At 42.2% G+C, this 14893-nt stretch overlaps 1 protein-coding gene across 2 annotated transcripts in view; it reads right to left on the bottom strand.

The window, feature by feature from the left end:
• Positions 1-242: 242 nt before the first annotated feature.
• Positions 243-14893, bottom strand: part of TGFBR2 (transforming growth factor beta receptor 2) — a 56606-nt gene continuing 41955 nt past the window's right edge. For both annotated transcript variants that reach the window (XM_057424832.1, XM_057424831.1), the window contains 3 exons: positions 12938-13079; positions 5176-5303; positions 243-1682 (listed from right to left, as the gene is read on the bottom strand). In XM_057424832.1, the coding sequence (XP_057280815.1) occupies positions 1503-1682; positions 5176-5303; positions 12938-13079 (450 nt within the window). In that variant the 3' untranslated portion in view covers positions 243-1502. The remainder of the gene's footprint in view (positions 1683-5175; positions 5304-12937; positions 13080-14893) is intronic.

Consider the following 14893-nt stretch of genomic DNA (forward strand, 5'->3'; position numbering starts at 1 on the left):
GCTGGCTGAATTTCTGATTTCCAAGGCCTGCTTACATGCTGTAGGGAAGAATAATATGGAAAAATCATTGCAAAACTCCTGAAGACAAAACTATTAGCACTTATTAAACACACTGCTCTCATTTATATAGGCCAAATGTGATGTCAACTGCCTTAAACATTTTGAAGAACTGAAAGAATGCAAGCAGTGTCTGAAGGATGCTTTTGGAACGAATTGTCTTTCTTGGGTTTTTGGTTTGTTTCTCTTAACTGCTGAGTTGCCCTATATGCAAGCAGTGCTGACAGCAGGATATGCCATTAACCTAATGCCATGGAGCTTTCCCTCCCCTCTGAGGTCCTTCTGCAAAAATAAAAGGCACTGGCCATTTTCTTTACTTTTCTCTAGAAAACACAGAGGACACTCAGACTGTGGAGTGTCAAGCAATTAGACGTGATGTATAGGGAAAAAAAATGTTTGTTCTTACAGCAACACAATCAAGGTAAAAGGAATGGAAAAAAATAGTACTGCCGGCACTCAGAAAGCACAGTAAATATAAAACATCTGCTTGGATTGCTGGTCCTGTCTTGCTTTGTATGGTTTGGGGGTGGGGATGGGAGGAGGGAAAAACTCATCCTGCTGCTGTTTTGCAACCTGCTTGCAAGCAGCTTGAGTTCAAAGCAATAAACATGTAACATGAATGACCTCTGTATCAAAACAGATATCAAAACAGTTTTGGGAGGGACCAAAAATCCATGCACTCCCATTCTGGGACACTGAGGATGTCAGTGTTAAGGTGAGAGGGCAAAGGCATGCCTGAATTTCCAAGATGTGCTGCAGACTGGACCATGTAGCTAACAACTGCAAAGCCAAACTGGTCTGTCCTATGTGAGACTGCTCCTGCAACTGTGAACTGCAGGCCCGCAGCCAACTGGCTACTGACATGCTTTGAAAGCCATCTTCTTATCACATATTATTCCTATCTTTTTGGCAGAGCGCTTAGTGCACAATTGCTGGTGTTGTGCTATGCCAGTCTCCCCAGGCTCCGACCCTAAGCGGAGGGATCTCCAACACACCGGTAATTTCCTGGAAGCACATGTTTTTGCTTTAACTCTTTTTTTTTCAGAGCATGGCTGTTTACAGATATATAGATATATATATACATACACACATTTTATATATATATGTATATATATATATAAAAATAGCATTTTCATAGTTATATACAGGCATTAATAAAGTGCATAATGTTATTAGTTATTTTCAAATCCCATTTCCTGAGGAAGTGCTAACATATATAGCTCCTCCTATGACATGATGCCAGCAGCCAGTACTAGGGTATGACACCTACTCCTGGCTTTTAATTCCCGTGAATACACCTCCCTGTCCAGAGCCAGAGCCTACAGGGAGTAGTGACAGCCTCAGTCCTCCAGGAAGTAAGTCAAGTCAGCGATTGAGACTTCTTCCTTTGCCAAGGTGAATGCATCTAGGAATGATTTCCCTGTTTTGGAGCCCTCGGGTGCACGCTACTTGGCAGTGGTCAGGGAGCCATCTTCAGGGATCTTCTCCTCTGAACAGCTTCTTCCTGAGAGCTTGTCATGATGCTTGAACTCACTGAAGCGTTCCGCAACACACTGTGCCGTTAGCCGGGCCTCGGGGTCGTGGTCCCAGCACTCAATAAGAGTTTCACACACCATCTGTATGCCCTGCAGAGAGCACAGAGAGAGCAGTCATGATAGGGCCAGGTACTGCCAAAGCCCATGTGTGTTAGTTGTGTTAGTGTCCTCTGAAGTTCAGGGCATTATACATGTGTGTCCTGGAAGTATTCTATGGGCTCTGCTGCTACATACATGTGGGCACGCTTTTCTTGTTTGTGTTTTTTTTTTTTTTCAAAGAAACCCTACTACAGTATTTTCAGCACTTTAGTTGGTACTAAATGTATTTTCTGATAATTTATAACAAAGAACAATGATGCTTTGGACTGGTGCTATAGAATCAAGTAGTTTCGGGTTTTTTTTAATAAATATGATCAGAATTCTTGGATAACGTGACTTCCCACTTAACCCATGCCTTTGTGTATGTGAATTCTGTTTGAGTTTTTCAAAAGAAATTCTGCTCGTCAGCAATATCGAGCCCTACATAATCCCTTTATTAATTTCTTGCAGACTAACTAAATCTATGTGCAAATATGGGCCACAGTTCCACAAACACTTAAACACGTCACTCACAGATGTAACTATTTAACCTTCATTTCAATACTGATGCATGTGTTTACAGGAGCAAAACACAGTTGCATCTCTGTAATGCATTTTATAAACATGAGGTATTTGCCAGGAAATTGTGTGCTTTGCTTTATGACACTAAAAGCTCATTAAGTAGGACTTATCTAAAACTTCCCATTTAAAAAAAATAACATTCCAGAAGACTGCATTAATTGCATAATTTACCTAATTGGTGATGTTGACTGATGTCAATGTTAATAGCAGAACATTATTGTCTGTGTACAAATAACATTAGTTTTCTGCTGACATTGAAATTACAAGCAGTAAATTAAATTAAATATTAAACATTAACTTGAAATCAGCAGTGCAACAAATCTCATTAAAGGAGGGGGTGGGAGAAAGGGAAATTGTAATATGTAAATCCGTTCCAGAATTTCGTCACAATGAACAATGAGTTCATTACAAAAACACGACTGCAGAAGAAGGAAATGAATATGGAAGAGCCATTACAGTAAGGTCAACTTCTATGGAGCTTAAAGCAGATCCTGAGCTGCTGCAAACTGTCACAGCCCTGTGGAAGCCAATGCATCACTGCATTTTAGACAGCACAATGTGAAACCCTGAAGGGATTTAGATGAAGGGTATTAAATCCACTTTCATTAAATGTCTTGTGAGTGTGTTATCAAGCATCTATTTCCTGCCTTAGACTTTTAGCTGAACCCTGTTGGAGCCAGCTCTGCCCATCCTGGTGACACACAAGCGGAGATACGTGGTCCTCCCAGTTGGTGGGTGCCCTGTACTGGAGGCAGAGTGAGGTCTGGGTTTTACACAGGGAAGAAATCTGAAGTCGAAGGCAGGACACTTAGGTCCCAATCTGCAATCATTTTGTTTGCTATGTAAACCCAAAGGCGATGAAGTTTAGCTCTACTCCCATACCTCGAGCACACACTCAGGCTTGCTGCTATGAGAGCAGCCGTGGTACCTGAGCACCATGGGGATCCTGAGCCCAGTGCTTCCCTACGCAGGCACTCTGGGCATGCTGACACACCTACACCTTCTGCTACAACTGGCTGTGTGTAAAATGAGCTCCTGGACACTTCTCTGCAAGGCCTAACCAGTGGTACTGCCCACTTTTACTGCCATGTAATGCAGTGGTACACTGCAGTGGGGCTCTGGCCTGAATGCAGACAACTCTCTGGGCCACCTAAGCTGCTCCAGGCCTGCTTTAGGTGCCAATGACATGTGCTTTTAGGGGCCTTCATCACCTTCTACTACATTCAGGTCATCTGGCTCTTCAAATGCAGAAAAGAAATATTTGCTGACCTTTGCATTAGTATATGCAGTATCTTTCATATCCAGCAAAAGACTGGTACTAAGCTAGATTTTTTTTTGCTCTTGAGAAAACTCTGATTATCCTCAGGTTTGCTGTCCAGAGATCTTCCTATAGATCTTCTGTTTTCCTAAGCAGTTATCTACCCTTCTTTTCTTTAATTTTTCTCATGTGAGACCATGTCTTTTGAATATCCTGAGAAATGTTCTCATACTGTTCCTAATTTTAAACATTTTCTATTATTTTATTTTATTTTTCTCTCAAATGAATAGGCTCAGGATTCTTTTCTGCTTTGCTAATTGGGCTCTTCTAAACTACCACATATGTATTACTAGTTTAGACTTCATTTTTCCTCTGTGGAAAACAAACAACTGCAGTCAACTCATGTTTCATTTTACTAGCTCATCAAGAATTTTTATAAAACTTCTGCAACTAGTTCTTTTCTATCAAGATGAGCACTTTTATAACCTCTCCTTCCCAGCTCAACTTGTTAGAAGATAGTTGGCTCCTAATAAGACCTATGGCTCCTAAAAACATAAAGAGATTTTTAGTGCTGCTAATACCAGATATCCACCTGTCCCTCAAAATACAGCTTTCCTCCCCAGTTAAAAGACACTCATCAATAACCCTACTTATCACAGATGACTACATAAGGAGGAAGTCCCTGTGGTCCAGGAAGGGGGTGCACGCTGCTATAATCATCAGGTGGCAGATGCACTGTTCTTGTTTGGAAAGATGATTGATTTTGGCCACTCACTTGCCTTCCTTAAGTAGGTGTTAGACTATGATTTTAACATCTTAACTGAATGAAAAAGGGGGTGTTGCATTGCTTCTGATGGAAATACTATCTGATCTTGTCTGCCTGGGCTTTTATAAATGTTCACAATGTCTTCTGCCTGTAAAGACCACTCAACATATTTCATTGAAAAGTGGGACAACAAAGCCTTGCTTCTTCTCTGATACAATTCGCATTTTATCTCTGCTGATAAAACAGCTCATAGCAAAGGTGGAAAAATGCATGCCTTCGGCATGCTTCCATTCAGTTTCATCTACTGAGAAATCTACTATCGCCTAGGAAGTGCAACCACAGTGTCAATGAATGGGGAAAAGCTGGCAGAGTGCTTCATGACTTAGAAGGGAAACAGACTGCTAATGTGCAACCTGAATAAAACCAGACTGCCTTGCTGAAGACTCATTTCCTATTTTCTTAAACTTGTCAACTGCTGGGATACAACTATGACTGGTCTCCATGATAAAGTACTGAGATTTGTTTTCTCTGCTGAAGGGGCCCGTGTGTAAAGTTGTTCTTTTTGACCTTTCAGAGCCTACGCACAGTGTGCTTTAAGGCCCTAATTACTTTGTGGTTGTCTGGATGATTGTCAGATCTCAGGTTTTCAATCTTTTTGTTTTGATCCCTTTTAGATTGCACTGGTGGGCAGCAGAAATCCTAGAGCTTGGGGGTAGGTGTGATGCAAAGCACTGTGGTGTCTTAACCACTGCCGCACCAGTGTCACCATGTGACAGAGCTGTAATCTGTGCAAAAGACATGTCCAGCCTGCTGAGCAGGGCACTGAACTAAGGCTCAGATTTCAGGAAGCAGTCAAATGTACAGTGCAGCTCCCAGCTGCTCACATGTGGTGTTCTTACCTGATGGTGAAGCCAGGAGCTGGGGATCTCAGGTCGCCCTCTGTCTCTTAGGACACTGTCCTTCATGCTTTCCACGCAGGGGTGTTCTCGCACTTTAGAGCCGAATGGGGGCTCATACTCTTTCACTTCTGCCAAGAAAATAAGCAAACACAAGGGTATTCAACTATGCTGCATTGGTGCCAAGTGTGAAGGGAGATGGCTGCTCTCTGGAGGAGTAAGAGCTACTGATTAGCCACTCAAGTGCCACTGTTCTGCTTGACCAGCTCCAAACAAAGCAAAGCCAGTTGGCATTTTCAAAAATGTTTCATATGTGTTTCTCCCACATGTCCCCTCCCTGCCCTTTTCTTTCCTAAACAATTTTCATTCAAACCCTTTAGTATATAATCATATTAGCAACAGTTAGAGCAGCAGAATAACCTATAATGATTTGCAAGACTTTCAATCTGTGCTGAGGCAAAACACACAGGAGCTTCAAGGTGAGTTTTGCTTGAGCCAGGCTTGCAAGAATCAGCTGCCCTTAGGTCCCCTGGTGTTCACACTTACCAGATGAAATATAAACTGAAATCTATTTAGGTCAGGATAGATGTTAATGTGCCAGATTGCTAGGATGAAATAGTTGCTTGAAAAGGACAAAGATACAACAAAGAGCAGTGCTGGAAGCTGCCATGCTGCCCTTGTTTATTAGTGAGCTGTGTTCATTTATAGAAAGTAGTAGTCTGCTCTTATTTTAGGCCTCTTTCCCAAAATGGATCAGTTTTGGCCCATGATGTAGGGGCACAGCTTCCTGAAGGGGCTGCTGCCACTCTAGTTTTTGTTTGCATGTTGCATATTTTCACTTTTCTTTGGAGAGAGAAAGGAAGAAGCTGACATATGGGACCTTTGGAGAAAACTCAAGAAATCTCTGAGAGTGGAAATATTATAGCAGATGCTGACACAGTGTAGAAAATGCTGTGGTTTCTTTGGGAACAGATAGAGACTCTACTCACAGGCCTAATGACTTTCTAGTACCAGATAAAGATTTATGAAGCTGGCTTGCTCTACTGCCTCCTATTTCTTTCTAGGAATTAATTGAGGGCAAGAAAAACTGAAGTGTAATCTACAAGGCAGTCTGGGGAATACATGTGAGCGCCCAGAAAATGTGTGAAGAGAGATGAAAGAGATGGGAGACACAGTACTGTTATGTAATGTTCCAACCAAACTTCAAATGCAGTGTCCAAAGCTGCTCACTACTCTCAAGGGGCATTTTACGGTAAAAAAAAAGCTCTGAGAAGGGTGATAATACTGATTAAAGGCCCATAAAATATGGAAAGAAACTCTAAATCTTGTCTTTGTTTACTTCAGAGGGAAAGGAACGGTAAGGTGTCATATGATAAAGTAACGAAAATAACTAATGATCAAGATGACATAGGTCAGATAAAAACCAGATGAAATGATATTATGATAAAAAACCAAAATGATATGATAAAAAAAAGATAAAAAAAAAGATAAAAAAACCCAAGATGATATGATATCATGATAAAAACAAGATAGTATGGAACATAACTAAAAGGTGGACTTTTCTCTAAAATCTTAGAGTTAGGCTATAGCTCCGATTTCTGTGCGATGGCCATGGGATGAAGACTTTATCAGGCTACAGAAAAAGAATTTCTAATGCTTAAAAATAATAGCCAAGTTACTATAACAAACATTTTGGAAAGCACACACACTCAGTGTTTAGAGATCCAGCTGCAAACAACTGTGTGCAGTGCAACAGATCACCTCACAGATGCCTCCTGCAGAGCTCTCCTTCCTTCTCCTGAACCATCTGGTGCTGGCCACTGTCCACACAATGCTCCAGAGAGGGGCTATAATCCCAAAACACAACTCCTATCTTCTCATACGTAAACCACTTTCTTTCAGTCTCAAGGGTCAAAGTCTGCTTTGCTTTCTTCTCTCTAGAAGAAGGCATACCATTTTCACCCACATTAATTTCAGTTAAAGATTACTCAGCCAAAGTAAATTTACAAGACTTTAGCCCTAGAAGTTAATTGGGAAGTTGCCATCTTGCTGGTCAGACCTGGATTACTATGCAGTGGATGCACAAAGATTACAAAGCAGATGCCTTTCACAGCTAACCAAAATATTAATGTTCCCTGGAAAAAATTAAATAGCATGACCTAGATGTCCATTTCCTACATCTTCATCAGCCATGGTTTGATTGGGGTAGTGGTCATGGACAGCAGCCAAAGCTCTGAGATCTTGCAGTATGTGGAATCAGAGGAATCACAATACCCAACAGAGGGATGCTGTTGCTGTACTACTGACCTGTTCCTCTTGCTGAGGTTAATTCAAAGGCCATTCAGGTTTATGAGATGGTTCAAAAATTGATGTCTGTATTACGTTTTCCCTGTTTGAGAAATTCTTTCTGTGATACAAGCGTTCCTCTTCCAAATGTAAAGACTGAACAGTTTGTTTGCTTGTTTGTTGTTCTTTTATGGTAAAGAAAGAGAAATCGAGGCCAGATGCTAATTTGCTGTAATGACTCTGTAGTAATAGTCATGCCTTCCCTCAGTTTGAAAAGCATGCAGGATCTCCTTCCTTCTCTTTCATTTACAAAGAAAAGCCCACTGAATCCTCTTGCAGTAAATCATCCTGATGCTGTGGAATCTCAGGTGTCAGACACATTTTGCAGTAACAGCTGGGGTTATTCATGGATCATGTTGATGTGCTACAGCAGACATAGCAAATGTCAGTTTGAGGCAGGTTAAGATGTTTGTGCCTAGCTGCTTGTGCATGGCTGTATATAGACACTGAATCTATTTTTCATGCCTTATATGTTTCTTTTGATTGTTTTTACACCAGTCAGGCACTAAAAATGACAACTGGCTGAAGTACGATGAATACCTCAGGCACCGTGAAATACAGCACCTTTAGTGTTCAGTAATGGCAGCGTTCTTTCAACTTTAACCTCCAGCATTTAAGTTATGGTTGTGAGCTATCTTGCACTAATAATTGCTGTATCTCTGGTGTCCTTTGACACTGGCCTGGCCAGAGCTCCCAGAAAGGCTGGGATTGGATTTTTAGCCCCAAAGAGAGACATTACTGAAGATCTATTTGTTGTGCCTGTTGAATGCTTTGAAAAATTTGGCTGTGGGTTTCTCATGAAAAATATGCCTTGCTCATGCTTTCTTTTTCTACTCTAAGCTCTTTGCAGTGAAATTCTCTTCCTTTGGGTCAGAACAGCATACCCACAAACCCTGTTGACACTCCCTCATATGATCTCTCTTGTTGATTTCTGCGGGACAGCTTCTCAGGATGGAAGAGGGAGGCTCACTTGTAGAATTAAAGCAGGAGTGAGGTGAAAGGCAACCAGCAAAAATCAGCTGTGAAGCACAGTCCACAGCAGTGGGCTGTGGTTTGAGAATTTTTAGATCCTTTTGAAATACCCCTCCATTTAGAGTTTACAAGGGGAGAGCCACATAAAGGATAAATCAATCAATAGTAGAGCTACTGTGACGGCTCATGCACACACCTCTGTGTGTGGGCAGATTGTGTCTTTCTTCATGCCAGAGGAATCTGGACAGTGGATCTGTTTAGCTGTTGCACAAAGGGATAATAATGAATAAAGCAGAGGCTTGAAAGCCACTTCATGGCCATGTTTAAGGAGCTGTTCAAATGCTTACTTCACATTTTTCCTAGGTTTCCCTGTTTGTCCTTCATAGAATCATAGAAATGTTAAGGTTGGAAAGGACCTTAAGATCATCTAGTTCCAATCCCCCCTGCCATGGGCAGGGATGCTTCAGAGTACAGATGCTAGCTGGGAACGGTGAGGGTGTGTTGGAATGGGTGAACTCACTGTGCATCTTCCCTTGCACAAATATCTTTTAACTGACTTCATATCTGATGATCAAAGACACAGCCACTCTTTCAAAGGTTTGGGAGTGCATGAGCTCTACCTTCAGTGTATGGTCACAAGCTGCTTAGTATGTGCTGGATCCTGAGGTGGGAAAGTAGAGGAACATAGAAGACATCAGTGTAGTGCTACCTTGGGCTTCTTGAAGCATGGCACTTGCTACCTTACATGTAGTACTGCGGTGACACTTTGAGAATTTCTAGGGCATGAATTCCTGTTATGGGGTGATGCTGCACTCTCTGGATGTACCAGCTCGGGGTTATATGTCATCACAAGCCAGCGCAGCACACACATGCCTTAATTGGGCACCGCTCCACAGAAGGAAAGGTTTAAATCACGCTGCAGCTGCAGCCACCTCAGGGCCCAGTGTGCAGGAACAGCCCCAGGCTGTACAGGCTATCAAAACACTCCCTGCCACCAAAACTGTCACCACTCCATGTCAATATGATGAAAGCTGAGCATCTCATGAAGTGCAGAATGCACAAATAGCTGCCACCCTAACAGTCCCGGTCCCCTCCCCCCCCAAACAGTTCCGATACAAAACAGATGCTTTTCTTTTCTTTCTAGGAGGCTGTCAGAGAAATTACACTTGCCTCAGTTGCTAAAGCCGTGTTGCTCTGAAAGCTAGTGGTTGAGATGGAAATTATATTTCTTGCAACGTGCAGCATCTGGTACACAGCTGTTGTGCTGAATGAAATACCAAGTTAACAGCAGCATGGAGCAGTTCAAGTTCTCCCTAAAGTAGTATTACTGAGTTTCTAACTATGCTTCCTAAATTACACTCCAGTGAAAAATCAGTCAAACTTGATCTTTGCCTCTGTCTCCCTTTCCCTTGTGCCCCATTTCTGCTTCTCCATATTTAGCACAACAAAGTAACAATGAACAGCATGGCCTTTATCAAAAGCCGATCCCCACCTGCTTATTTACTACAGCAGCTTCACAGTATAGATTATGCTGCTGGGTATTTTTGTTTAAACGTCTGCTGACTGAAAAGGCCTGGCACAGCATGGAGACTGTGTTTGACAAAGCTGCTGTACTGAAAGGACCTGCCTCCATTACCTCCCACACTCACCAAACACCTGCACACTGACAAACAAATCCTGAGAACTCCCTTTGTGAAAGAAGTCAGTGACTGTATCTTTACGTGGCTGAATAGCAATTAGCCCCCCTGCCCCATGCTTTCCTCCCTAATGAAAGTTTTTAATGCCCCTGCCTTGGCTTAGGCTGCCACTCCTGCCCTCTTAAAAAGCCATGGTGGGCTTTCTCTAGCAAGACTGAGCTGACACCATGGTAAAGCCTGCCCTGCAAAGACGGTGCCTACATTTTTAGTCTCCTTTGGAAAGGGTGGCTGCAGTCCGGTCAGCCTGCTCCAGCTTATATATGAAGCCATTTGTCTCAGTGCCTAAACAGTTTAGGAAGAAAAGAGGGGCTTGCATGAGCAGAGGCAGCTCCTCGGGAAAGCTGTGAGGAGAGGAGGGAGTCTCATGAGTGACAGATGGAGAGGGAAAGCAGAGGGGGAGCTGTAGTCATGAATCATTGTAAGGGTATTTCACCAGCTGGTTGCAAAGATAGCCAAGCTGCATGAACCAGGGGAAAATGCGAGATACTGTGCAGTGCTGCTGAGTCTCACTACCAGTCACAAGGGAGCTACATCCAGTATTTAACTGCTCTGGATGGAGACACTAAGACAGGTTCCATCCCCTAAGATTGGCCCAAGTACTCTCATGGTTTTGCTGGAGACTTCACCCCTGGAAAGATAACCGAAACAGAGAAATGAAATTCAAGAAATGTGTTTCTGGCAATGAGGATGACTGAGGGACAAAACGAACAGGGAAAATCAGGATGTAAGCAGGCATTAAGCTTCACCTTGAAAACAAAGGGGATGGTGCGCCAGATAAATCTTTCTTTTTCCTGAAATGACTTCAACTCTTCTTAAGGTTATAATGGGTCAGTCTCCTCTAGCTAAACACGCTGATGATTTTCTTTCCTTATGAAACTGCCTTTATATCCTCCTTTAGGCAGTTGCCTTCTGAGAACAGCAGCAATAAGGTTTGCTTTTGCCACAATCTCCATTTCACCATACTCAGCAAATATGAACAGGAAGGGACTCGGGCATCAGCAAAGATGAAAGACTCCACAGCAAACAGCTCATATTTATATTAATAAGGTGAGTTCCTAAATGCAAGAAACAGAAAGAGCTCAAGAGACAGGCAAAGATTCTTTTTCTCAGGTTTTAAATCTCCTCAGCCACATTTACAAAGTGCTAATGAAAGGCTAAGCCAATGCACTCAGAAACAGGCATGACCATGACCGTTAAATGTGGATAGGTTTGCCTTGGAATATGCCAGACTGAGGTTCAGTTCCTGAAGCACCAGATGTTTTTTCCCTGAAATGTTTGAACAGAAAAGAATTTTTTTTCATGCTTTCATGCTAGCACTAGATTTCTGCATACATACTCGCTTTGTAGCTTTCCCAGCAGAGTGCAAACAGGGGCAAACCTGTTGCCCACAATCCAGCCCACACAGCAAGACCAAATGCTGGTCAGGCACAGGAGGAATCTGAGGTGGAAGCATTCCTCTCCTCCTGCACACAGGCACTGTGATGCAGCCACACAGCCACTGTGCAGAGTGGCTGTAGAGACCTCCATGGACACCCTTGCAGTATCCCACAGATGTTAGTAGAGAAACAAGAAGCAGCTAGGCGCATCTTCCCATGGGACACTGGTTTTGCCCCTGTACTAGCCTAGTGCTCTAGCCTGCAAGATTGCCCTGGCTCTGTGGCAGCCCTTCAAGAGGGAACCATTCCAGGTCTGATGAAAATGGAGCCTCTATTTTTGGAAGAAGGGTAACAAATCAAATCATGGTTGCATATCTACTATAATACCCACATTAGTGTTACCTTTTACAGCCCCACTCCTTAGACTGCCTGTAAAAGCCCTGGATTGTGCAGCAGGTTTTTTAGGATGAATGTTAGAGAATTCCAGCAGACTGAAGACTTTTATATGCAATTTTAGCCTCATTTTAGTCCCTGAAGTAAGGTCAAAATCTTCAAACATGGCAATATGTAACGCAGAGAGCTCAACAGCAACTTTTCTGATTTCTAGCACATACCAGTGCTGCACACTGGGAATCCTGGGGGAGCTTTAGGTGAAACAGAAATGGGGACTTTGTTTCAGTAATCAAACTCTGAATATGAACAAGCATAGCAGCTTTTCCTGGAGCTATTCTGATAGTCAGTTCCAATCATTTTTATTTTGTTACTGAATTTTATACAGCAAACTTCCCTTGATTTCTCATAATGATGATCTGTTGCAACATAACAAAACATGACGAATAGCAGCTGGGGATTTTCAGAAAGCAAGAAGGCCTTTGTATCACTATGATGGCTTTTACTGAAATGATCAGCTAGTGAATGTGACACTTAACTGGCCCTCATTAGGCTTCAGAATTAGCATTTCATGAAAGTAAATGGGAGGCAATTATCACTTCTTGGTCTTAATATTTCAAATTGTCTTATGTTTCCAATCATTTTGGGTGAAGTCAACCAGACTGAGTCAATCCATGGGTACTTAAGATGTTATAGGAAAAAACCCAGACATTAATAATCTTTAAAACTGGTCTACCTAACCAGTAGGATTGATTTATCCTTACAGCAATCAAAGACCCATTTTCTCATGCACTCAGGTGCTTGCCCTTCAATCTTGCTTATGCACACGTGTGTCTTGCTGCCAAAGGCCTGTTAATTTATAGCATCTAGATACACTAAAAAACCTGGTGAGAGTTAAAAAGAATTGTCTCCTCCCCAGACAACTACAAGAGCATGTCTGTCTAAACAAACTTTTAGAGAGAAAAAGAAAATGATGACACTTACCTCCAACACCGTTACAGCGAGATGTCATTTCCCAGAGGACCAAAGCCATGGAGTACACATCTGTTTGTTTAAAGGACTCCACATTCTCCAGGTTCATCCTGGACTCTAGAACCTCAGGGGCCATGTACCTCGCTGTGCCAACCTACAGGAGAGGAGATCAGGGAGAGCTCAGGAGTTGAAATTGTAAATCATAGTTTGGATTCTGCTGTGATTTAACTTCAGCTTTCACAGAAACGGTGCCATTTGACATGTATCCAAAAATTCTGGCCATACTTGGCACAGGCCGTATTTTCTGCTGCCAGGGGAATCTGGCAATGTCCTGACTACTAACTTACTTGCACCTCTGTCTTGGTAAAGATAAAAAAACCAAAAAAGCCCTTTTTAGTTCCTTAAGCAAATAATTTTGACACTGACAAACTCACTCACTCTTTGGATGTTCGCAGATACACCCCTTTGGGCCTGAAGCAATTGCTGCTGACTGTCTTACTGATGAGCAAAAAACACATTGTACTCCTTTGTGCTGCATATTACAGTGTTAGCTGTTTCTTTTCATGGTAGGCTTAAAAGGAAAGTGGTAAATGCAGGCCTGGCAGAAGAAAGCAAATACACAAATACTGAATGCAGAAGCACACATTTGAATTAAACCCAAAGATCAGCCCCTTTGTTTGAAAAGCTGTTCTCATAAACTTTATTCATACTGAGGAGTTTTCAGCAATGATTTTAGCTGCTTTGTTGAGATCTAGAGTATGACCTTGCATTACAGAAGACAAAGTTTAAATGTCTGTTTTTATCACAAGAAAGGATTTAGGGAAGCATTTTTGGATCACTCAACAGTTGCTCTGAAATGACAAAGTCTTCACAGGGAAGGTGTCTGGTTAATTGCAGAGATGAACAAGCACAAGTGGATGGTGAAGTAAGACCTGTGATTTATATGAGCTATTTGCACTACACCTTGCCCAGTGGCAAGTAGAACTGCAAGAGATCATTCCAGTTACTGGGTCTGCAACCGCAAGAAGCCATGCAGTAAAGGTACATTTCTGAGAGATCTACGACATCCATTTTACAAGCTTTTGTACACGTCTTATCACCCCAGGCTCAGGGCAAATGGGGAAGTTTGCACAAAAAGTGCAATGTACCATAAGAAGGCAACAGGAGAGACGAACAACATGGGTTTGTCACAGGATTCTGCAACAGCAGAGAATTTCTGTCAAAAATATGCAAATGGTAGTAGGATCAAAACCTTTGTAAAGAGAGGACAGAAAGAAACCTGTGTGATAAGTCCCAAAGTTAAATTCCCTACTAAGTGGTCTCTCTGATGAATTTAAAGCCAAGCATGTGAGCAACAGCCTTACACTGAATGGGTAGCTGGGACAATCATGTCTCAGCATCACTGAGGTGATCAGCATCTCCCTCCTCTACGGAACACAAATGTACGGAAACCAGCAGATGTCGTTCCTACCCCCTGTTTATTCCCCAACACATAACTTCTTCCCCAAGCAGATCTCATCCAAAGTTTAAGAAGGATTACCTGTACATAGACCACAGTCTCATAGCTTCAATCCCTGCTGATTTTAGCAAGAATTAATGGGTCCTAAATACAGCTTCATAACATTGTCACAAAGTGCTGTTCTGATCTGACATTTCACACCCTCTTTGCAGAAGAAACAATGATTCTGTAGCTTTGCTGAACAATGAAGGATGAAGCCCTGTAACTGAACAGTACAATGGGAAATGCAGAGAGAAAATTACTTGAGGAATGCTATCAAGTCAATCCTATTTCCATCCTTAGGATTTATCATTCCACTCTGCATATGTCCTTTTATCTGCATTTAGATTATCAAGTCTTTGGGTCACAGATATTTTTCCTGTATTTTGAGGAAAGGTGACCCCTGAGTCCCAAAGGCATTTTAGGTACCTAAACTCTGGTACATCCCTCTAGAGTCTGGATATTCTTTC

This window comes from Pezoporus wallicus, unplaced genomic scaffold (assembly GCF_028554395.1).
Source record: "Pezoporus wallicus isolate ANWC-B61680 ecotype Strahan unplaced genomic scaffold, APGP_CSIRO_Pwel_v1 contig_3181, whole genome shotgun sequence".
NCBI lineage: Eukaryota > Metazoa > Chordata > Aves > Psittaciformes > Psittacidae > Pezoporus > Pezoporus wallicus.